Source organism: Gekko japonicus, unplaced genomic scaffold (genome assembly GCF_001447785.1).
Source record: "Gekko japonicus isolate JY-2015 unplaced genomic scaffold, Gekko_japonicus_V1.1 scaffold15, whole genome shotgun sequence".
Taxonomy (NCBI): Eukaryota; Metazoa; Chordata; class Lepidosauria; order Squamata; family Gekkonidae; genus Gekko; species Gekko japonicus.
In genome coordinates, this window is record NW_015165830.1 from 3,645,066 (window position 1) to 3,671,075 (window position 26,010).

Here is a 26,010-nt window from a genome sequence, read left to right on the forward strand (position 1 = left end):
CAACCAGCTGCTCTTCCCCTTCCCCCCATGTTTACCCTCAGTATCAAAGCCTCACACTCTGTGTAGTGGTAGGGGGAAGTAATTGAAGCAGAATAATAATTGAATAATAATTGAAGGAGAAAAGTAGTGGGAGGGGAAGTGTCAAAACATACACCTTCTTGCCACTTGTTTGCCCCAAATTTCCCTCAGTAGAAGCATTCACGGTGAATTTGTTTGCATGTAACCCACTGTTCTATCCTAACTGTATAGTCTTTAGCCTGAATACTCCATGGAGATTACAGTCTATTGAAGCACTGAAACTACTGTGCGGTAAGTGGGGTGAGGACTGTGCTATCAAGAATCTTCCTTCACATCTTCCTGTATGTTTACTTAACTCACCATGCATGAGATTGGCACCATGGCTGTTCTATGTTCTGCTGACCTGTGCCCCATATTGGCCATATAATTATGTAGCTTCTTCTAATGAGTCCTGGTATAGGCCCACTGATTTTAATGGGATTTAAAATGATTACTGTGGGACAAATGGTTTGAAAAGAGCAGGCTTTATTTCCTCTTACAATTATTTTGAAAATATGACTAGTCACCTTCTTTTCTGATGCTGGATATCTCAAGTATCATTATGGCAACTTTAATATATTTATTAGGAATTACAACCTATAGTAGGATTTGGTGGTTCTCTTTGGTCCTATTATTTGCAGCTTGTAGTGTTTAAGGTGCAATATAATAATCTTTGGTTATTTCACCTAAGCATATCGATCCCGTTAAGGTTACACTGGTTTATGAGCAGACAAGTTTACTCATAGCTGCCTGTCACCGTTGCACTATGAAGAATCTTAGAATCCACTAGGCAGTCAACAGTGCCCATGGGTTGCAAAGCTAGTTTCACACTTCTAAAGGTGCTTTGGGCTTTTCTTGAACATCACATACACATACACACACCCCAATGCTGTCATGAAAAAGAAATCCGAAATCACAGGAAAAATCAGTTTTGTTGTGGCATGGTGGTCTGATGCTCAAAGAAAAGACCTCCCCCCAAAATACCTCTAGGAGAACAAAATTACTTAGGCTCTCAGAATCTTAATCAGTTGCTAATCATATTTATACTACTATTATCTTATTAATAATGCTTGGCAATTGCAGTTAAAGGAATTGGGAAAGTTGCTGCTTTCTGTGAGACTCTGGAGAGCTGCTTCCAGCCAGGCAGAGTAGATGGAGGTGAATGGACCATTGGTCTGACTTAGAAAAAAGCAGCTGAATGTGTTCATATACGATTAATTTTATCATATTGTAATACTATTTAATAACCATGTGGGAGCTTTTCAACTCAAAGACAGATTAATAATATAATATACATCAACAATCTAGGAACTTTACAAATGATAAATCATTCTTTTTAAAAAAGGTTTTGACCATGGCAAAAAACCCTCTTACTTCCCATGATCTCGATACTTACCTACTTGCACATTGCTTGAAGACAGACTCCATTGAAATGTGTGAATGTTGCAAAGAACAGCATTAGGCAGATAGACTTCTTGGTTTGCGTTGCAAAAGAATGATGAATGAAGGATTTGCCGCACATCCTATTGGGTGATTAATGCCCTTTCATTCTTCTAGATCTAATGCTGGATGATGTAATAATGGAGAGCTCAGCCAGTGCAGTACCAGGTACTGGGAAGTTCTTGCTGTCTTTATCTCACGTGAATGGTGGTGCTGTGTGTTAACGGCTGACCACTAGTGCTTTGAGGCATCTTGCTACACTGTGTGTGGTGGAAGGTCTTTGTTTGTTCCTTGTCACACGCATGTTGTTTTTGTACACCTTTTTAAGTTGAAATATTTGCAGGTTTGACTCACCATTGACAATTGTAGGACCTGAGTTCTGACCCTACCTGTGAGTTCTCTGCATTTTCTAGAAAACTTGGGAGAGAAGAGGAGCCTCATCCACTACTCCCAGCACAAAGTGAAGTGTCTACCTCTGCAAGTTATACCTCTGCGATATACACAGAGAACTGAGGAGAGGGGGAGGGAGTCCTTCACTTAATGCTGGTTGTGAAAGGTTGGTTCCCATTGCTCGGGATCACTACTGATGAGTGTATCGCTGCACACATATGTGCAAGGTTCAAAGTGTATTTGCTACCCCCTCTCCCATTCCTAAATTGCTTTGCAGGCTTCCTCAGTATAATTCGGCTAGGCTTCCTCCAGCAATGCAATGATAGAAGAAACTTTGAATGGCGGGAACTGATGAATGGTTTATTGCACACAATTTGCACACTATTTGAGCATACACTGTATTTCTACAACACACGGAAGAATAGGCCTTACCTTCCTGCTGTCATTGTCACTTTATGGTGGAGGCTGACAGCAGTTTCCTCCAGGAAGACTCCTTCTGGCCTCTGGTCAGTCCCACACAGTCATTTGCTGCATGCAATCATATTGCATTAGTATAATAATCTTAGTATAATGACTGACGGGTAGAATGCGTTCACATAAGCTTTCACTTAAGTAGTCTTGTTATTGATATATTGCTATTTTAAATGCTGTTACTCAAAAGTGAATTCCCCTGAAATCACTGGAAACTACTTCCAAAGAAAGGTGTATGATCCTGCATTTATAGGAATATAAGATAACAGTTTTCAGTGAGGTGGCAGCCCTGTGCCTGTCATTGTTCACCAGTCCCAGCAAGAGACATCTCTGCAAGTTCTATAACCTTCAACCATTCCTCTGTAGTGGGTAGTGTTGAACTTTTCCATTTTTGTGCATATAATAATCTCGCTGCTGTTGTCATGTATAAAAACAAAGTTCCACGATTTGTTTTCTAGCTGTCTATCCATTAGTCCCAAAAGAAAAGCCTCTGGTTTCATTTGAACAGTAGTCTTTAGAATCTTCTTAATTAAAGAGTGTATTTGTATCCAATTATTTTTTTCTTTGTTACATGTTCACCATAAATGATAAAAAGTCCCTTAATTTTGTTCACATTTCCAGCATATATTTAAGATACTTTTGTACATTTTAGTTAATTTCTCTGGTGACATATACCATCAGTACATCATTTTATAAAAATTATTTTAAAGTGGAGCTTAATGTAAATTTAAGGCCCTTCCTCCACATATTTTCCCATTGTTCCATTTCCATATTATGTCCAAAGTTTTAGGCCATTTTATCATAGACTCTTTCACACATTCTTCTGTTTCAAATTTCTACTTTCTGACAAAATGCACCAAATGATCCCTTGGGACCTTTTTATAATCATTTTATATGATTAGGATAGAGAATATATATATATAAAATGATTAGTCATTAGTCATTAGCTTAATTAAAGTTCCATCTATAGTAAAGTTAGTGGAATATCACTATACCTAACAGCTTCTATTACAAACTGGTATTTGTATATTAAAATCAGGTAAGTACAGCTTAAACAAACTTTCAAGCTTATAAAATTCTGTTATTTCAATTTCTTTCCTCTATTTTTCTTTTTATTGAATTTCCATTGGACTTTCAGGACTTTTGGGGTCACAGCCCCTTTTTCTGATTCAGAGTCCTCATCTGGATTACTGCTCGTGGTAGATTCCGAACCTCCTGACCCATATGTGCTGCTTTCTTCTTCCATGTCGTGTTCCTCTGTTGTTTTCTTATCATTCACTGGTCTTTGTTGCAGTTCCAGAAACATCTTCGCTTTTAAGACAGAGTCTATCTTTTCTTTTTTATCTTTGTAGTTGAAGACAAGGGTATTATCCATCTGTATGGTGTAGAATTTTTCTGTAAAAAGCTGGTTAAGGTTTTGTACTGTTTTCTCTTCTTTCTTATTTTGAATGGTATGTCTTTTAAGACTTTAATTTCTTCTTTGATTTTTAGGGTTGTTCCATTTGTGGCCTTGAGCACCATTATCTCCCCAGGCAGGGTTTTTTTCTTGATGAATTCTGGATATGTCCGATAATTCATATCCATATCACTTTGTAATACATCCGCAGTTAAACCTATCATTGGGGCTAACACTTCACTTAAAATTTCCTTCAAATTCTTATCCTTCTGTTCAGGAACACCTTGAAATCTCAGAACAGAAGCTGATTTTTCCATTTGTAGTCTTAAAAGCTGGTCTTTGTTACAGGTCCTCTCTTTCTCCACTACCTTTAGTTTTTGCTTAATTGCTTTTGTCTTGGCTTCAACCTTTTTCACTGATTTTGCTGTCTCCTCTGTTTTTAAATTAGTTTCTTTCAACTATTTTTGGAGTCCTTCAAAGTTATTATTGCGGTTAGTCATCTGATCCAACAGAGGGCGCAATGCTGTAGCCAACATATTGGGAAAGTCAGTATTTACTTCCAGTTTGGCAGCCGGAAGAGCTGATCTTGTAGTTCCAGGAGAGTGATTCAATCTCATTGCCATCTTTTCTGCCCGACTAGTCATTGTTTACAGTTCAGGGAAAGTTTTTAAAAGTCACTGAAAGTTTATTTATAAAGTCACTTTAGTTGAATCTGTGCTTTACTTGATTCAATCCAAAATCACCATATCTCCTAGCCCCTTCTACTGCTTAAACAGTTCATTTAAAGTTGGGTGGGTGAGCAGACTCCCTCCCCCACCGTCATTACCAATTGGGGCTTCGGATGAGCACTTGACCACATAACCAGTTAAAGAGAGATTTCACTCACGCTTCATTCCATGTCAGCTACGGAGGTAGGGAAAACTTATATTTTTGCTAGATCACTTGTTCGCTCATTGTACGCCTCTTGGTGCCATGATGGCGCTGCCGCAGTGGAACCTATTGGGGCAAAGAGGAGCCTCGATCCCTTGGCCATGGCCTTGGGAGAGGCTCCTCCTGCACCCCAGGCTGGGAGTCCCCTCCACAGACTCCAGGGGGGTCCGGAACCGTCCGGTGCCCCTCCCGTCCGCCACGTCACGAGCCACTCCTATCAGAGCTTCGAAGGAGCTTGCCCGCCATTAGAGTTACCGAAACCGGAAGTCTCCCTCGGGACCTTTCTTGAACTGGCAAATCTCGAATTTATTGTATACACTTTGTCAGTTTCAGAGACCATATCTTCTTCTTCCAAATACAAAAAAAAATGCTTTGATAATCCTTTCTCTAATAATTCCATCTGAGGTCTCTGGAATAGATATAAATATTAAACAGAATTCTTTCTCAACTCCAGCAGGGCAGTGTTATCTAATCCTTTTTCTAACTCTTTAGCTGGAATTTCTATTTTAGTTTCTAAAGCTTCCACTTTATCATTAATTTGTTTAAGCTCTCCAGAAATTTGCTTTATAGAGCTTTCCAACTTTCTAATCTCTACTTTCATCTCTTCTTTCATTTTACAAGACATTCTTCTATTTTTTTTACTCATCTGATCAAATAATTTCTGAAGCAATTCAGGTGTAATTGGCTTTTCAGGGGTTTGTTCAATGGAATCCTTTTTTCTGGTAGATGCCATTATCAAATTAAAATCCAAAAGCCAGATCAGGGGAATAGAAAGCGAACAGTTGTTGTTGGGTTTGTTTGGTTTTTGCACACTCAGTTTCCTCAGTCTGTAATCAAATCACCATGACAACAAAGCAACACAGTTCCCATCCTTATCTTCTGTTTATAACAAATAAATAGCATAGTCTTAGACAGTAACAAACAAATAGGCATAATCTTAGACAGTAAACAAGAAATAGTCTCACACAGATCTGATCTGGTGTTTTTCAGCTGGCAACTTTCCCCCCAGAGCACTTCCATCAAAAGCGGTAAAAAATCATAAAAATAAACCTTGTCCCTTATTCCTTTTTTTAGAACTTTCTTGTAACTTTTCCTATTTAAGCTTTTTGCAACAATTTTTAGTCCATAAATCCTTAGAAACTCTTTTATCTTTATAGTCTCAAAAAAAAGGGGGATATCTCACCGCAAGTCATTTTATCTTTGTCATGGAGAAAATCCCTCTTTACCTCTGCAGTTAATTATTTCTACAAGAAGTTAAGAAGGCTTAAACTGACCATTAAAGGCTGCACTGCTGGCTGAGAGTGAAGATTTATACCCAAGCCTTGTGGTGCTCAGACCCAGGCAAGCTGGAAAAAACCTTCATATGTACAGATTGTTTACAGGGAGCTGATGTCTGAAGGATGTGTGGTTAATCTCACGATTTCCCTTTCATCCAAGGAGATAACATCAGCCAGAAATCACCTCCCGGCTGGTGTTCTTAACCACGATGCTTCTCCAGTAAACTGGAGATGCCAGCCTTTCATGTTCCTCATGGGAAGTCTTTGAAGAAGACTTTTCCAACTTGGTCAATTATTTGGTGGTACCAGGGGCAAAATGAATGTGGTTATTTAAAGATGGCTTGCAGGAACTCAACCCTAGACAGGTGCTGAGTTAATCTGAAATGTGATTCTGAGAATGCAATTGATGTTAAAAAAAAAAAAAGGATGGAGGACTAAGATCAGGAAAGGACTTGTTAATGCACAGAGGCATGTCCCCCCCCCAAAAAAAAAGACCAAGTGTGTTTTACTGAATCCTGAATGTTCACAATCTTCCCTTCCTTCTCATTTTATTGAATTCACACATGCATATGCTCTGCACTGGCTATGAAACCACTCTTCTGCCTCCTTTGGGGCATAGGCTAGAGGAACAACTCCTAGAATTTTTAATTTCAGTGTGGTTAGAATGGTTTAGATCACATACCTTAGGAGATGTGCACTTGTTTTGTTTGCTTTGAATGTTCTTTGCTCCTTCCCAACTGTCCATTCCCTAGTGCAGATTCAGAAAGAATGGTGTAATTTTTATGTCTGATTGAAACTTGTGCTTCATGCTTCCTTTGTTGTGATATTAGCATTGTTAAGCATAACATAATGTGCTTTGATACAAAAGGACAAAAAAGACTCCACCCCCTCCCCCCAATTGTCTTAAGCATATGTGATACTAGGAGATCAATAATGAGGCCACACTGTCCAAACTGTCTGTACCCCAATGAGTAAAACCCAGGATGTATGTTTATCTTTACATTTTAGAAATACTAAACTTTAGAAATACTAAGCTTTTGGAACTGAGATATGGTGTGTATCTGCATTGTCTGTCTGTGCTGTTTACCAGTGTAGAGTGGAGATTTTATTTTTGGACATGCTGTCTGTCACAGCTGGAAAAATCTCAATGGGAATAATTTAGCCACTTTCCATTTTGCTTTTTTAAAAATAATGCCATTCACTAAAAAGACTAATACAATAACTTGTTTAAATGTCACAGTTACTTCCATGTACATCACTTTGAATTTAATATTCTTTTGACAGTTTGTAAATCCAGCTGCTGCATCCCTGACCTTTCATCCCCTGTTTTAAGGCTTGGGGTAGTATTTGACCCCTCGTATATGAAACATTATGCAGTGCTAGCCACTTCAGATGCCATTCAAAATGGTAACATAAATGCCAACACTATTAGACAGCTGGTTACAGATGCCACATTAGATCAGTTCAGAGTTTCATTCCACAGAATTGTGCAGGGGGACAATAGTATGCCTTGGCTTCTTCAAGCTATGTCCTGCCTACCTCATCTATTAAAGAGTGCTTTCAGGTGTCGTGTTTATTTGCCAATCAATGGCTGCGGTCACACGGAACATTAGCCACACTACAGAGACAGAAGATAGGTGGATTTTCCAGGTGCGATCACAGCGCCACATCTGGGAAGCGTAGAGCTCCCGTGCCGAACCCGAGGCTTCCCACCGAAGATGCGGGGTAAAAACCTAGTACCTCCGAGGTACTAGTTTCCGGAAACTGCAGGGCAAGGGCGGGCGCCTGATCGCATTTCCGGTGGAATCCCGTGGCATCCGGCACCCGCCCATGTCCCGTCGCAAACAGGTGTTTTTTATTCCAAGTCTCCACAGGATGCGCACAAACGCCCAACGGCGCATGCGCACAAAGAGGCCCCCTCCCACTGCAGCCAGACTTGCCGCCTCTGGAGGGTCGCTATGGCCACTGTCATGCAGGCGGTTAGAGCGGCTGTGACGAGGGGGCCCACCTCCCCCTCCATTGGCTATGCCTCGGAGCTCTGTTGGGGTCCGGAAGCATCTGTCGCCCTCTCCAGTAAGCCCACCACCCACCTTCGGATGTGCAGATATGATTGCTCAGTCATGCGTATGCACAAACTTCAGTTTAAAAAAAAACCCATCCCATTTGCCACGGAAGCAGCGCCTAGCGATTGCTGGTGTGGTCGCGCCACACCGCTTCTTTGCCTCGCTGCAGGATCATCGTGTGATCGGCACCTGCCCCCTAACCACGGGACCTCGAAGGGACGTCTGATCGCGCAACCGCGCGTTATTTTCCTCCGGGGCAAACAGCCACACTTCCCCCCCCCCGCGCATTTTCCGGCCCATATGACCGGGGCCGATGTAAAATAAATAGGATGTTAGAATTAGTGTCTGACATGGCATGCATTCTGAATGATATCCAGTAATCTTGCGTCCTCCTTAGCCATGAGATATTGCTTTTTAAAACAAAATGCTATTAGTAAATGATCATGAATGGGAAGACTGAAATTTTAGGCCATGATCTCAAAGGAGTGGCTTCTAGTGTCTGTTACTACTTGTGTGAAAGGATGCCTGAATAGCTGATTAGGGATGGACATGAACCGGGAAAATGCAGTTTGGTTCGTGGCATGCCCGTTTTGTGTACCACAAACCATCATGAACTTTTAAGGGCTAAATGAACTGGTTCAGTTCATGAGGTTTGTGAATGCCCTCCACATGCTAGAGATACCAAACTCGCAGGGTATCTACAGCTGACTCTCCTCTACCTGCCCTCCAAGTTTGGTGAGGATTGGGTTTACAGGGTCCAAGTTATGTCCCCCCCCCAAATAAGGTGCCTGCCACAAACTTTGCTTTGCAAAGCACAAGCCAGGCAAAATTCATCACAAACTTTAGTTCATTATTTAGTTTATGCCCAGCCCTATAGCTGATAGCAGCAATTACACATAGGACAGTTTTTGGCCAGATATATCTGAAGTGCCTTTAGTTATCCAGGTTCTGTTTTCATTAAGTCAAAAACATCTTTGTTTTTTCCACTGAGCCCCAGTACAGCGGCTATATTTAGAACCTGTGTTCCCAGCCAGTGACTGGTGTTTTGTTGTGGGCTTTTGCAGTGTTTCCCTGTTTTCTTGCTTTTTTATCCTACCATTTTTTCCCTTGCCTTTCTCTTACACATCATTGATCCTATTGGTGCCAGGGTGTATGTTAATCTTTCATCTATCTATCTATCTATCTATCTATCTATCTATCTATCTATCATCTATCTATCTATCTATCTATCTATCTATCTATCTATCTATCATCTATCTATCTATCCTATCTATCGAATTGCAGAGCTCATGCTGTTCTTGGCCCAGTGTATTGTAGCAGTATTTGTGATGTTGTGTTATTTTGTGCAAAGATGATTCACCACCTGGACTTGAACAGATGTCTGTATTTCCCAAGATGTTGGTACCTTTTACATATTTCAAATAAAGCTGTTTCAAAGGGGGGCACGGACTTCAGGTCAAGATAATGACACATTTATATACCAGTATTTATAAGCAATCATAAATGTAGCTTCTGCATAACACTAGCAAGAGAATCAGTGCTTTATTCAAAAAGAATGTTCCCTGCCCACCGAAATTCAGTAGCTATTAATTTAAGGTTCTTAGGAAGCATGGCATTACTGTGTGTGGTTCATTTCAAAGTAATAGCTGTAATTTCCACTAATATGCATGTCTAGCGTGCTGAGCATGGGAAAGCTGGTGGTTAGCAGAGTTTAGAAGCAGGGCTGCATATTAATAAATTTATTGGTAGATCCTAAAATGTATGGATCATGGCTGTTACACATTCTTCAATCTGATTCCAGTTTTTAAAACAGGCTAGAAAGGGGATACATGCCTTGGAAGATCAAAAGGGCTTTCCTACTTATAAGGTAGCTTTCTAGAGAAAGCCTTACAGCTTCACTGTAGATGTTTATTTGTAGATGACTGGGGTTGCTTTGGAAGCACTTGTACCTCATTCAGTCCAAATACCCTTTTTGCTCTCCAAGACTGAGCTCAGAGAATGGCTATTGGCTATGGACAGTGCCAATTGGCTGGCACCTGTGACTTTACTAAGACACTGAACAAAGTTCAGTTGCACCTTTAAGACTAACAACGTTTTATTCAAAGTGTGAGCTTTTGTGTGCAAAGCACACTTCTTCAGACTAATGGAATAAAATCTCCTCAAGGGTTACTTACAGGGGAAAACGAGGGCGGTGGCAGCTGTTAGGAGGGGCCGCTCAGAGCCAAGATGCATATGCAGAGCTGAAATTGGTTCAGGTGGCAGCTGCTATCCATTGATCTTACAGGCTCAGAGCAATTTTGCAACTGTTTGGCAACTGTTTTAATTGTTTGAGGCAAACAGAGGTTAAAAATTAAAAAGCAACAAAATGTGGGTAGCCTGTTTGAATTATGCAGGGAAGGCAGCTGTCCTGGCACACTAAATGTTAGAACCAGAATGGCATGAGACTGTGACTAAGGAGACCCAGGTTCAACTTCCCACTCTAATCTAAAGGCTATTTGAGTGCCCCCGAGCCATTCACTTTCTCTCAGTCTATCCTACCTCACCATCCTGTTGTGAGGATAAATAGGGGAAATCATGTACACAAGGGGCGAGACCCGCGATACTCGCGGGAGGGGGGGAGGGAGCTCCACACCTATGAGGAAGAGGAGGAAGCAGGAGGAGGAGGTAAGTTCCCCCCCATCCCACCAGTTCCCCCCATCTCCTCCACCCCCCTCCACTGCAGCCGCCGGGCCTCGCTGGTCTCTCCCCCCCGAAGCAAGGCCCGGCGGCTTCCCCCCCCCGAAGCAAGGCTTTGAAGCGGCGGCAGCGAGGCCGGGTGCAAGGCATTCCCTGCGCATGCGCAGGGGACGCTCTGTCACTTTTGGGGGATTTAAGTATCCCTCCAATGTTTTTTTACAGGTTTCAGATTTTTGTGCACACCTGGGGACTGCCCCAAGTGTGCACAAACATCTCCCTCCCCCCCAGGTGCCCCCGATGTGCGGAAATAAGTATCCGCACGCAGGGGGCGACTTCAGTATTAGATATCTAGATTAACCTCACACCTTTGAAGTAAGAGTGAGATTTTAAAAATATGATAAACTAAACATTCAGTTAGCTAGTATGTATGTACATCTGTCATGCAAACTGAGGAGACAGGAGGAAGCTGAGCTCACTCTTCAGGTGAAGAATCTGCAATGACTTCTCTCGAAATATTACATCGGTCTTCACCAACCATATACAGTATGGAAAATGAGTAACCCTGCTTATAAGGTCATGCAGCCACATGCTTTGTTGCTATGCAGGTAACATTTTACAATCTCTGCAAATCCCTGCTATATGTTAACAGCCTCTTTTGTTATTGTGTGGGGTTTGGAATTAATCTGCCAGTCAGAGCCTGAACCCTTGTATTCCAGTGTAATTATTCATAAATAAATCCTCCTGAAGAAAAGGCAGAAAATGGTGACATTTTCCTGTTTGAATGTGAATTATGGATAAGCATTGAACAATAAGAGATCAGAAAATGAGAATGGGGTTTTTCTTTGAAATTATAACTTGGTTCATAACCAGGGCCCCATTCATAACTTAATTGTATTCAGACATTTTAGTTAATTTCCTCTTCATAGTTTTGCATAATGTCATCGAGATATCTGAGTTTTTAATGGAAATTTATGCAGAATTCAAAGGCTCTGACGAAAATTGTGAGTCAGCCAGCCACCAACCCAACCCATCTAAGGTTGGGGGGGCAGGGGGTTGTTTTTTAGCAATGAATTTACTCAGCATCAAAATTCCTTTTGTAGATCTTGTCTTCCCTATCATGCCATGGCATACAGGGTCAGATTATCTGCAGACTGGCTGCTCCAAAAGCAAGCATTAATGCTTGCTGTTTGGCATACCAGAGCAAATATTTGGGAATGCCAAACCCCACAGGATAATCTGCTAAATGTTTACACTCTTGTCTTTGTTTCAGGGGTGGAGGTTGGGGATTTGGATATTTCATGTATCAAAGCAAGGAATGCATGTTAATTGTATAATCTGTGGCCAAGCCTAGGTCAGAATTTACTGAACTGGACAATCCTTTCATGTGGAGGATCATTAGGTCCACGCTTCTCCCCTCTAGCACACCTAAAGTAACATGAAGCGTAGGCCATTCTTTGAGAGACCTAGCTGTGCAAGGGGCTGATTCATGAGATTCTTCCTCTTTAAAGTAAATCAGAAAGAGTGCATAAACATGAGCCTTTGTTTCTATGGGGATCCATATGGAAACTCCATGACTTCAGGTGCATGGAGAAGTGAAGGGGCACATGCTTGCTCCTCTACAGTGCATATGACTGGCTAGCTGGCTAGCTGCCTCAATCATAGGTAAGATATTGGATCTTAGCTATCAAAGAAGAAAATCATATGTGCAGTCTCAGAGAAAATGGAATAACCTAAAAATTAACTGTTTCCCAAGATCACAAAGACTCAAATTTCATCCTACCCAAAGCAATACATCAATCCTGTATTTGTTGAGTGTTGCTTAAATGCCACACCATTCAATTCTTTTGGCTCAATAATTTTCATAACCAGTTAATCATCTAATTATGGGTGCAATATTATACTGTGACATCTTCAAGACAGTCCTTTTCATTTTATGCTGCATTTTAATGCCTCTTTGAAAATTGCCCTGCGTTATAGACTCAGCCTTGGCATTTCCTCTTTAGTGATTAGGTAAATGAGTTTATCTGCTGGAACATTCAGGGTCTAAAGTGTATGTGTCATCTCTGATGCAGCCAAACACAGGAAACTAACAGGGACATCTGCATTTCGGCAGTCACACATAAATGAAAGATCGTTGTTTCCTAAGTGCAAACTCCGACCGAACAATGTCCCACAGTACCTCATAAATTATTTCCATAACTCTGACAGCAGGGGAAGCCAGGGTTGGTTTTCCTCTCTCCCTTGAACTTCTAAACATTGTAATGTAAGTTCATGTTTGTTTCTTCAAGCAGACCCATTAATTGAAAACTATATGATCCTCAAAAAGTGCAACCCTAAAAATACTTTACTGGGAGTAAGACCCAATGAATAGATGAGAATTGCATTCTGAGTAGACCTGCTTAGGATGGCTCTGTGTAGTTTCTTTTTCCCCTTAAGACTCTTAACATTTTTGCCAAGCTAGCACTCTACTGAAATCTTTGTACCAGAGTGATATAGTGGTTAGAGTGTTGGACTGTGATCTAATAGACTCAGTTTCAATCCACCCACCCACCCACCCCGCTGTGAAAGTTTCCAGGTGACCTTGGGCCAGTCACACATTCTGAGCCTAACCTACTTCACAGGGTTGCTGTAAGGGTAAAATGGAAGAAAGAAGTACTATATAGACTGCAAAGAATTCCACGGATGAAGGATGGGATAAAAATGTGCAAGGTATATAGATCTTCTGCTTGAGTAGGAGTTCTTACATGCTGCCATTTTAATCGTTCACAGTCTCATACATATAGTGTTGTAGAACTCGTGCTTGTACATGGTTACTAGGTGCTGTGTAACTGCTGTAAAATAGAATATATACCACATAGCCACACTAGTATTTGTCACTTGTACTAACCTTCAGATTTGAGTCCAGTATTTATTTATTTAGTAGCACCTTAGAGACCAACATGACGTTCTGGGTGGTACACGCCTTCAAGAGTAGAAGCTCCAGGGAGCTTTGAATCTCAAAAGCTGATACCTTGAAACTCTTAAGGAGCTACTGGACTCAAATCTAACTGTTCTACTGCAAACCAACGTGGCTATCCTCTGAAACTTATACAAACTCGTAAACTCAAAATATGGTAGGAAACATTTCATTTGATTATACATCAACTAAAGAGATATGTGTTACATGTGAACAGTAATCTTCACAGTATAAATGATCTTGGAACTTGAGACGATTCCAAGCAATGCTCACCTTCTCTCTAATCTTGAAAGCCTCGCTGTTGCGCATGCAGTTGCTCGAACAGAAACATGACTTTGAAGCTTTGCTGTGCATTAACAATGATAACATATTGCCTCCTGTCCCCCTCCCCCCGTGTCACCTGTTTTTTTAAAAAAGCGTTATTTGGTAGGATGTGTCAGCCTGAAAATATTGGAAGCGAGTTCTGAACCGGTTGTAAGGCAAGGAGAAATTATCTGATCTGCTTCTCCCCTTTCCCCCCCCCCCTTTTCAGAAGCACAGTGTAAACCCTACTACTCTGATTACTCTCGCTTCCGACTTCTGATTCACCAGATGTGCACCACCCATTATCTGGATTTGTTCATCACAGGCGTGATTGGGCTGAATGTCATTACCATGGCCATGGAGCACTACCAGCAACCTAAGGTACAACAGAATATTGCTAGGTGCTAAGGCATTAGTACTGTTTCTGTTATTGATATGGAAGAATAAATGAAACAGAAATAAAATTGTACAAATCATATCCCCATACTGAAGAGGAAAGTGGCCTTGTTCCCACTCAGCTTTGCCAAATTAAACCCACTCGATGTCCCAACCAAATTATAGAGTTTGTTTGACTGGTATATAACCAGGCCTGGTTTGGAGCCAGCCTGAGAAAAACACTTCAAGCAACAGAGTAAGAAATTGGAAGGTAAAGTTCTTCTTGCCCCCACACTCTGCTTGCATATTTAAAAATAGAAACCCCACCACTCCCCCTTTTTGACACATTAGTGAAAGATTGTCTGTTATTTTTTTCCCTACCGGAGCTCATAACAGTTGGGAGAAGGGAGATTGTGGTTACATTTACATGAAATTAAAGACAAAAGATTTATCTCTCAGGCACAGAAAAAGAGGAAACTGAGATGTTTCCTGGATAGATCTCTTGCATCTCATCTGTTGGTCTTGCGTTTCGTTTGGAGGGAGGTGTTTTTTCTTCTTATTTGTCCTCTGCCTACCTGCCATAGAATACAAGCAAAACATTTGCCTCCTTTGCTAGTTATATGGGGCGAAGAGGATATAGTGTATAACCAATCCTCTACCTCTGGCCCACTTTTTGTTGTTGTTGTTGTTTGTTTTACAAATTTTATATCCCACCTTCATACTCTCACAAGGGCTACCAAGGTGGCCAATACATTCAAACAGGGGTCCCCAACCTTTTTGAGCGTGGCGGGACCTTTGGAATTCTGATACAGCATGGTGGACACAGTTACAAAATGGCTGCCATAAAATGGCTACTGCAGGAGGTGGAACCAGCCAGAATATGTCTGTCACAGCTTAACTTCAGTTACACAGCAAAGACCATTGTGCTGTGGTGGAAGTTGCTGCCAAAGCATCTTTTAAGAAACAGACAAAGCTAATCAAATCTCCAATGGCCAATCCAAAGCCTGCTGGGGAAAGCCGCACCTGACCCCACCCACTTTATAGAAATACTTCGTGGGCACCAGGAAACGTGTTGGTGGGCACCATGGTGCCTATGGGGAACATGTTGGGGACCCCTGCATTAAAATATACATAATAAAGTTACCTTTAAAAGCCATTAAAACCAATCCCCTCCCCCCAAAACGCAGATTATTAAAACAGCTGAATCGATCCATTGTACAATGGCTGACCATCCATTGAAGAATGAAGAAGAAGAAGAAGAAGAAGAAGAAGAGATTGGATTTATACCCCACCCTTCACTACCCAAAGGTGTCTCAGAGCGGCTTACAAACTCCTTTCCCTTCCCCTTCCCACAACAGACACCCTGTGAGGTGGGTGGGGCTGAGAGAACTCTGACACAAACTGCTCTTTTTCAAGGACAGCTGTGCCAGAGCTTGTGACTGACCCAAGGTCACATCAGCAGATGCAAGTGGAGGAGTGGGGAATCAAACCCGGTTCTCCCAGATTAGAGTCAGCACACTTAACCACTACACCAAACTGGCTTCCCTTCTTATTTGTCCTCTGCATACCTGCCATAGAATCAAATTATTTGCCCCCTATTCACTGCCCACTGCCTCTGCCTTTGCTTTCCACAAGTTGCCGTCTGCAGTGTCGACTTTCTGCCCCTACCATACATGTAGACTCAGAACCATAGCAGAGAATGAAATAACATTTGACTAGGTTCCAATTCTTGATCTAGAATCAAGGAAAGCTACTGAGACACTGCAGGGATGGGCAGAAAATTAAAATGCTGTTCACATAAATTATTATGGGAAAGAACCTCTTCAGCAGAAGTATCTGTTAATGCTTGGTTGGAAGGCACCCTGTGTTGGTTAGAGTATCTGCTGAGTCATTCTCTCCCCCTTCCTCTACCACTCACTGCTACTTAGTGTCCCTGTAAAATGCAGAAAGCTTAGGCACTGGAAGATACAGTGGAGATTTCTGGAGATTGCCAGTTGTTGCAATTTTTAGTGATCAGATGCCGAATATTAAATATATTATAGAAAACAGGGAACTTGGATCAAATTTTCATTAGTGAATTTCTGAGCACACAGCCCTTATTACCATCTAGCCATCTCTTTATGAAACCGTTGTCTGTGCAAGATTTTCATAACATGTGAATGAAGTGCCCCTGCATATTGAAGTGGACCTTCATATTTTATTATCTGTAGAAGCCAAAGGTATTTTATGACTCTGAGAAACTTCCTTCTATTCAACAGTAACCTTCAGTTACATCATCTGTTTACAGCAAAGAATCTAGCAGAGCAACCAAACAGAGCATTAATCCAGTTTGAAAGTCTTTAAGCACTTATTCCTTTCTTCTCTGGCAAACTAATCTCTGTGGGAAAGCCTTTCCCCAAGGGATTCTTTGCTGATCTTTTCAAAATATACTGATACTGTCTTTCCAGATCACAGAAAGGGTTTTAATTGCTACCATGACAGAAATGGCAAAGATGTGATTATACTCCATGCCCATTCTTGAATGCTGCCTGTCAGTGACAGAGAAAACCTACATATCAGCTTAGTTCAAGGAAAGGCCAAAATCTAGTAACCTTTTACTTATGTAGATGCTGTTTCTGTCATTTTCTGATGGCCAGGAGTCAAAAAGCTTAGCAAGTACAAGATGGTTTTTAGTCTTAAGGGTCATGCTAGGAGGCACAGATTTCCTATTTGCTACTGTCGTCAGGTTTGGCAGTATCTTTTTGACAAGGTTTTCTTTTTCCCTCTTTCACTTGCAAACAGGCACTCACACATTTACCCTCCCAGCACTTCCACCCCTTCCCTTCCTTCCTTATTCTTTTTTTGAGTGGTGGGTAGTCAACAGAATAGGATGATAAAATCGTACCCCTTTTGAAAGCTTTCCTGATGCATCTGGCTAGCCACAGTCAGGCCAAACTGATGGTGGGAGACCCATAACCCAAGATTAGGCTTTCTAATGAAAATTACCGCCCACCACTCCCCAAGAGCTGGTATTTGCCCAACAGGGGAAACATACAAGCATCATTTTGTTGCCTGTACATTTTCCTTTTGGTGGCAAACTGTGAGCTGGGGGGGGGAGAGAGAGAAATACATTACTCTCCCCCCCCAGTGCTATAATAACAGCTTAAATCAGGAGTCCCATGGCTGTGGTTCTAAAACCCTTTAAAGTGCCAAGGGAGATTGCATTATGGATCTCATATCCATTCTGTCCGTTAGAGACATGCTGGGCTATATAGATCTTTGGCTAGATCCTGCAAAGCAATTCTGAGATTCATGTGCACTTTTAGTTTAATGTTGTAGGCATTTTATTTGTCTGAGGTGACTATCATTGTGAATTTTGGATCCTCTTCCATTTCATTGTTTGGTTTAAAAATAAATATATCGATCATATTTTTATAACAAGCAACACCAAGTTAACTTCCCAGAATAAGGCACACAGTGTGTTGTAGTGGTTAAGAAAGTTGGATTAGAATCCGGGAGACCCAGGTTTGAATCCCCACTCTGCCATGGAAGCTTGCTGGGTGTCCTTGGGCCAGTCACACTCTCTCAGCCTAACATACCTCACAGGGTTGTTGTGAGGATAAAATGGAAGCAAGGAGAATAGTGTAAGCTGCTTTGGGTCCCCATTGAGAAGAAAGGTGGGGTATAAATGACTTAAATAAAATAAATAAATTAACACAGAAAGATTTAGAACTACCTTGTTTCTGAAGTTTATAAAATAATTTTTAGATGCTCCACCACTGAACCACTGCCCCATTGAGTTTTAAACATGGAATCCAGATTATGTCATTGCACTCTTGTGTTCTCCCCACTGTCTTGTTGTCTTTTTTCCAGATCTTATTTTTGACATTTCCTTAAGAGTTAAATCACAATGGCAAAACCAGACCATCTGTTATATTGCTGAAAATAAAATGATTTCAGAAACCATAACGAAATGTTTTTAAAAGCAAAATGTGTAGTACCAGTGTTCTCTCTGATTCTGATCATCTGAAGCTGTCTTATACTGAGTCAGCCCATTGCTTTATCAGGGTTCGTGTTCTATACTCTGATTAGGAGCGAGTCTCCAGGGTCTCTGGTGCAAGGTCTTTTATATGACCTACTGGCTGGACTTTTTAACTGGAGATACTGGGGACTGAATCTGGGAGCTACTGCATGCCCAACAGCTCTTCCAATAAGACTAGCTAAGGCAGAGAATCAGAAGGCTGGGACTTCCAGGACTAACTGTTATATCCCTTTTCCATGTGGCAAGGTTTATAAGCCTACCCCCCCCCAACATCTATGTGGTCCTATGTCTACCAGAAATAGCTAGTGACCTAGCTCTGATGCCAACTGTATACCTATTCTGTACAACAGAGAACTGAACATTGTGATATATGTCATGATAACCCTGGGTTACACCACTATAATATGCCCAAAGTGGGGCTGCCTTTGAAAAGAAAGTAGAATTTACAGCTGTTCCAAAATTCAGCAGCAACCAGAGCGAGCCAGTTAGAGCATACTCACTTTTTTTGAAGGAACTGACCTAGTTGCCATTCTTTTTCCAGGCTCAATTCAAAGTATTGCTTTAGATCTTTAAGGCCATAAATGGAATGGGTATGAAGTGTTTGAAGGAATACTGTAATACACTGTTCCCCCTCAGGTTTCAGCACCTCCAAAGGAGTCCTGTATGCCCTAGTTGTTGGAGGCATAGACAGTGTCCGTAAGATCAAGGACCTTCTCTAGGCAGGCTCACCATATCTGATTCCTTTCTGGCATTCAGAATTCTTCTTAAGGAAGTCCTTTTGAAATTCCAATAAAATTATTTTAATTTACAACTGTTTGCTTGCACTATTATTCTAAGGTAATGATATTTGATGTTTTTAAAATGGCTTTTAATTGTATTAACGATTTTACTTTGCAGCCAGATTCAACAGCAAAATAGGGCAAGTCTAAGCACCAAATAATAATAATGTCCTAATGTTAATATTCATTAAGTAATAATTGGTCATCTCTATGGATGAGCATGAACTGGAGAAATGAGGCTTGGTGCCTGGTTCGCAGGGTGCCTGGTTCGCAAACCATGAACCAGCATGAACTTTTAGGGGCCAAATGAACTTGTTCAGTTTGTGAGGTTCATAGTGCAGTAGAATCCCCTCCCCCAGCATGCTAGAGTCACCAAACTGGATCTCCAGCTGACTCTACCTACCCTCCAAGGTGCGCGAGGATTGGATTTACAGGCCCCCAAAGAAAGTGCCCCCAGGAAAGTACTTTCTGGGGAAATGACAGGCACAGGTTCAGGAGGGTATTGAACTGATTATGTACAAGCTAGAGAAATCAAAGTCACAGGGGACCTCCCCTGGATGCTCCTCTACATGCCATCCAAGTTCCGTCCCCCCTGTTGCTTTGAAGTTTGGTAAACATTTAGATTGAGCAGAAACAGTCTGGAAATGTTTCTGTTCACAAATCGCAACAAACCTCCATGAACTGCTTGAAAGTTCATGGAAAGTTCATACCGGTTGACTATGAACCGGCCAACATTCATCACAAACTTTAGTTCGTGAGCTGGTTCATGCCTATCCCTAGTCATGTCTAGGTCAAATCCTGCAGTCTTTTGCACAGAATTTTATTGCATTAGATGTCTATTCCCCCAACATCATGGATTTATTTATTCAGCAGGCCTGAAAAATAAAATGACTTCTCTTTTATTTCCACTGTGAAGACTTAGCATTTTGGCTAAACAGCAGGTCCCTGTGTATTAGCATGCCAGGCTCTTGTATTTAGCATCACATTCAAATTAAAACAACTACTTATAATGAACTGCCAAATAACTTGGTTATGAGAGTGAGATGGAATTCACTGCCAATTTGTGCGCTGTACTTATTTTTTATTAGTGACTGGTTTGAGAAGTAATAAAAGCAATACAAAAGCAAAGGTGAGGCAATTATAAAGGCTCAACTCTACCTAGTCTTCTAATGTGAGGCAATTAAAAAGGAGAGGGGTGGAGAAAATGTCTTGTTTAAGGTGGTAGTGCATGGCCCAGGTTGCAGGTTCACCTTGTGGGGAGCTTGTTACACAATCCAATTACTTTGTGCTGAAATATGTCATTAGCTGTGTTCTGAACTACAGCTGACATTAGAGTTGCTCAGTGGCAGGTGCTTATTATGAAGCAGAGGAGAGCGACTTTGTTTTGTTTTTTAAAAAAAACAGATGGTTAGCTAATTCTACCTGCCTGTCATGTGGATAGAGAGTAATGGTTGACGGCTAAACCAGCATACACACCTAACATGGCTGGCCTAAGGCAGTGGTCTCAAACTACTGGCCACAGATTGCCTCTGGACTTTAGACAGATGTGGAGTAAGATTTCAGCAGAAAACAGGAGTTTGACAGTGAAACAAAGGAACTATAGATTATTCTGGAAGGATTGGCTCAAGGGTTGCATCAGTACAGGCTGTCTTCCTCTCACAAAATGAAATCCATCCAGGTGCAAGAGCCTAGTTGTTGTCTGTTGTTTTGAGAAGGCAGCCTGAAAGACAGCAGAATCTGTCCTTATCATCTTCACTTTGGAGAACAGGAAAAGTTCAGATTTTCACACTATTCAAGAGTGTGTCAGGCCCACATTCCTTCCTGCTTTGTCTTCTTTTTGGCTTTTGATTTCTTTTCCTCATTGAGAGAATCTTGTTGAAAACAGAAAGGCAGGTAATCCTTCTTGAATAACTGCAGAAACTTCACATGTGTTTCCTCATTTCAGGTTCTTGATGAAGCCCTGAAGATTTGCAATTACATCTTCACCGTCATCTTTGTCATGGAATCTGTTTTCAAACTCATTGCATTTGGGTTTCGACGGTTCTTCCAAGACAGGTAGTGAGTGACATGGTCACTTGTAAAGTGATGAAAGTACTCTTTCAAAGTGTCTCAACCCTAATTCTGTGTTGATCGAAATATGGAGATGTAGTTAACATCATGGAGCCTTGATCAAAGTGGTTATCTATGAAAAAGTACTGTACTAATCAGAGCAAAAATTACAAACAGGTGGCCCAAGACATGTTGGTGCCTAAACTGAAAGTCCAAATGGCGCCATCCCCCATTACCTTTAAAGCCCTAAATGTCTTGGGGCCAAGGTACATGAAGGTACAGCCCACCAGTTAAGATCTGCCTCGCAAGCCCTGTTCTCTGTGCCCCTGCCTTCAGAGGTGAGGGGTGGCGGCAATCACAGACATGGCTTTTTCAGTACTTGCTTATGGGATACCCTTCCCCTTGAGGCTCTCATACCATCTGTATTTACTTTACTTACCAAAACACTTCTATTCACCCAGGCTTTTAATTAAGCGGTTGATTTTGAATTATTATTTTTTAATTATTTTAGTCTGGAAACTTATTTTAAGCTGTCTGTGGTCTGTTTTTATGGTCTCTGTTGTTATGCTGGACTGATTCCCCCCCCCCCCCCGGGCCCAATGCTGCGATTTAATTGATATCTTTTAATGTTTTCTTTTTCATTATTTTTATGTTGTAAGCCATAGGTCCTGGAGAGGCAACACAAACATTTCTAAAAAAATAAATAAAAATAAATTGTAATAATATGATAACTGACATTTTGCTGCCCTTTAATGGTCTCCCAAATATGCCAGTCGAGGAGGATCACATCACTCTGCCTGATGTTGGGGCCAGTTCTGGTTCTGCTCATTAAAATGAAAAGTGACTTGACTGAACCAACCTTCTTAGAGTGTGTCATTATTTATTTAGTTCATCACCATCATCAACATTTATTTCAATCAAAGATCAGCCAAGTAGTTTATCAGCACAATTTACATACAGATATAAGATTAAAATACAAGAGTTAAAATTCATTTTTAAACCTGTTTATTAAGAGGCAGTATAACATATCAAGAAATATAATAACTGCAAAACAGTATACAACTGTCCTGAAAATCCAAAATTACAAACCACCCAGTTAGTCATCAATACAGATTTTTACAACATACATCAACAGTCATAAAATTCATAACCTTACGGGTATAACTGATTATAGATAAAAGTTAGAGTCCAGTGGCACCTTTAAGGCCAACAAAGTTTTATGCAAGGTGTGAGCTTTCATGTGTACGCACACTTCATCAGACAATGAAATGGAATTACAGATCATAGTTGTATATATAGATGGTGGCTTGATCAAATGTTCTTTAATGGTTTGGAATGTCTGCTTTCTTATGGTCAAAGCCTCATCATAGAATTTGGCCACTTTAGAGGTGGTCTCATTACATCGGTCTCCAAGAAGGAGATATATATAGAATTTATCAGATCTTCCTGGGAACTTAGATAGTACAGGAGTAAGGTATGTGGAACAAATGTCCTTGTAAAATAGGCAGTATAATAACACGTTCCACAGGAACAAAGATGTTGGTAGTAGGGAGTATGTAATATGGATGGTCCCAAACCAGCTGACAAACTAAAGTTTGTCACAAATGTTGGCCTGGTTCGTGGTTTGTGAAGCAATGTTCGCAAACTGAAGGGCTGCCATGAACTTCCATTAATTTTTATGCAGTTCGTGAAGAGCAGAAAACAGGGGGTTAAATGGTTCCAAGCCATTTTAAACCCCTGTTTTCTGCTCTTCATGAAAAACAACTGAGCAGTGGGGGGCTCAGCTGTTCAGTTTAAATGGCCCTGCCGCTTTTCATGGTGAGTAGAAAGCAAGGGATTAAATGGCTTGGAGCCATTTGAACCCTGTTTACTGCTCCCTGCAAAAAGCAGTGAGGAGCAGAAAGCAGGGGTTTGAATGGTTCACAAACTGATATGAACCAGTTTGGTTCGCAAACCAACATATTTGTTCATGGTCTGGTTCATGGTTCACCCATGAACCCAGAACCGAATCATAAAAGTGCAGTTCTTGCCCATCCCTAGTGTGTAAGTATCTCCCTTCCAGTAGCACTGAGTGCAAGTGATTAAAGCAGGCCAAGCTGAAAGCTCTGTGGTATTTTAGAAATTCTAGAGCGTAAAAATCACTGGCATGAAGTCTTGGTTATTATTTCCTACTGCCAGATAGAAGTGTGCCTGAGCTCTATCAGCTTGAAGAGCTATGTCCGTGATTTGTTGCTTAAGCATTCCTTTAGCTCCCAAGAACCCAAGGTGGCATAAGGTGGAGAAGCCAAGAAGTTGTAATCTATTCTCAGTTGCATCCGCCCAACCTGAGTGGTAGCTATCCAAAAGAATTGGGGGGGGGGGGGTGTTAATCCAGTCAGTTTAAATGTAGCTTTAGCCAGAAGCATATTACTTGGTACCAAGTATTTAAGAATTGTATTTGATGTGCAGCAAGGAACACCATATATATATATATGCTTCTGAGGAATTTAGACTGGACTGCTTCCAAGGGGCTGAAGTCTTTGTATAAACTAATTTGTGAATCATGCAGGAGCTGAGGTATCACTTTGCCTTGGAATATTTATTTCATTTTTATCCTGTTCTTTCTATAAGCAGCTCAGAATGGCATATATGGCTGTCCCTTCCTCCATTTCATTCTCATATCAACCCTGTGAGGTTCGTTAGGCTTAGAGAGCAAGACTGGCCTACGGTCACCCAGCCAGCTGCATGGCAAGTGGTCTGAATCTGGAACTCCCTAGACCTGGTCCAGTGGTAACCCCTATATGACACCAATTCTTTGACTATGTCCATTTCCTTAAGCTGATACCACCCCTCTGCTGCTTCAGGTAGAATTGGAATGAGATCACTGAGTCTTAAAGTATCAGGAAAAAACTATATACATTCATTCTGCAAAGGGAGGGAGGTAATGATTTTTTAATGTTCCTTCATTTAAAAAGCAAACAAAACAACCCACCTGCAAGCAGAAAAATAGCATGGCAGGGCCTATTAGAATATTTCTTCTAGATGTGCTTATACTCGAAGAAAAGCATTATATGGATGAAAATATGTTCAAAAATGGCAACCTTCGTCTGCTGCCTGAAATAGAGAAGTCAATTTTACCACATCATTTTGCCTGACAATTGAGTCAGTGATGTTCAGATTTTCCTGCCCCTGGACTCAGGGTATCTTCAGGGTATAGTGCTGTGGTTTTGGCTCAGGCGTACAAGCTGTACAGTTAGGGTTGCCAGCCAATGGCTGGCAACAAGCGAGAGGCTGGGAATATGGGGGGGGGGGGGGCAAGGACGGACAGGACACTGTTGTCACAACAGCATAAGGTCATTTTCAGGGAGAACCCAGAAATGACATCTGTCCACTTTAGGAATCACCAGAAACTGCCTCCAGCAGGAACCTGGCAAGCCTATATATAGTACATGTTTACTGTTCTAGACTGCTGACATTATTTGCCATGCTGAACCTGTAGCTGGGAGTTAGGGATAAAAAATACAGCTATGCAAAATACTGTTCTGACAGTGCCCATCCTGCTTTTAGGTTGTCCCCATCACAAAAAGATTGTTGCAAAGCTGGAACAGGAGCAAAAAAGGACAAACAAAATTATCAAGGGGCTGTAGCACCTTGCTTACCAGGAAATGCTGGAGTTTGGGATTCCAGGGGGGCAGGTAGCGAAAACATGGCTAAAGTTTTATAAGAGATTATGATGGAAATGTGTTTGTATAAAGTTGAAGACATTTTAAGTAAAATTATAATAAATGTTTATAATATTATGTAAGACTTGAGAATTGATAAAAAGAACTTTCTTCCAACCCTCCTTTCATAATGCTAGAACCTGGGGTCCACCAGTTTGGTGTAGTGGTTTGAAGCACGGACTCTAATCTGGGAGAACCAGGTTTGATTCCCCACTCCTGTACATGCAGCTGCTGTATGGGTCAGTCATGGCTCTCTCAGAGCTGTTCTGTCAAGAGAAGTTCTTAAAAGAGCTCTCTCAGCCCCACCTACCTCGCAGGGTGTCTGTTGTGGGGAGGGGAAGGGAAAGGAGATTGTAAGTAGCTCTGAGACTCTTTTGGGTAGGGAAGGGTGGGGTATAAATCTAATCTCCTTCTCCTCCTCCTCCTTCAATGAAGTTATCTGGCGATAGATTTAGGGATACACAGTACATAATTACTGTATGGAAGTTGCTTCCACATGATGGGTGGATGTCTTGGTGTCTGTACAGTGGTGTTAGCCATATTTCAGATTTCAGAGTACAGATTTATCAGTGACTATTAGCCACACTGATTAATCGTTCAGAGGCAGTATGTCATTGAACAGATGTGGCTAATGTGTAACAAAGGTGGAGACATTGCCTTCACATCCTATTTGGAAGTTTCTCAAAGGGATCTGGATGGGTGCAATTGGAAACAAGACACTGGATCATGTAGACCCTGGATCTGATCCAGCAGGTCTGCCCTTAAGGTCTTTTGTTCTTATGACTCATCTAGACTCCTGCACAAAGGTACCAGTGGCTTGCAGCAGCAGCTCCCTTGCTTCTCCTCCATCTCCCCCCCTTTTCTTCTGTTTGCTGAGTATGTGAATGGTGAAGAAATTAAAAGAGCAGCAATTCCATTTTCTCTGCTACACAGTTGACTTGAAAATGATGGCAATGTATTCACTTTTTAAGGTCCAGCTTGCTCCGTTTGCTATATCCTTTCTTGATGTATCCTACTGTCCCAGATAGGCGCATTCACTTGCAGGGTGGCTATGGGGGCGGAGAGGGAAAGAAACAACATCTTGATTTATGTCATGAGGCCTCTGGAAACAGAGGGCAGGGTGGGA

The 26,010-nt window shown here is 41.4% G+C and overlaps 1 protein-coding gene across 1 annotated transcript in view; it reads left to right on the plus strand.

Moving 5' to 3' along the window:
* Window positions 1–26,010, plus strand: part of CACNA1G (calcium channel, voltage-dependent, T type, alpha 1G subunit) — a 573,869-nt gene that overhangs the window by 502,327 nt on the left and 45,532 nt on the right. The window contains exons 27-29 of the mRNA XM_015410725.1: window positions 1,615–1,665; window positions 14,189–14,340; window positions 21,080–21,189. Coding sequence (XP_015266211.1) covers window positions 1,615–1,665; window positions 14,189–14,340; window positions 21,080–21,189 — 313 coding nt within the window. The remainder of the gene's footprint in view (window positions 1–1,614; window positions 1,666–14,188; window positions 14,341–21,079; window positions 21,190–26,010) is intronic.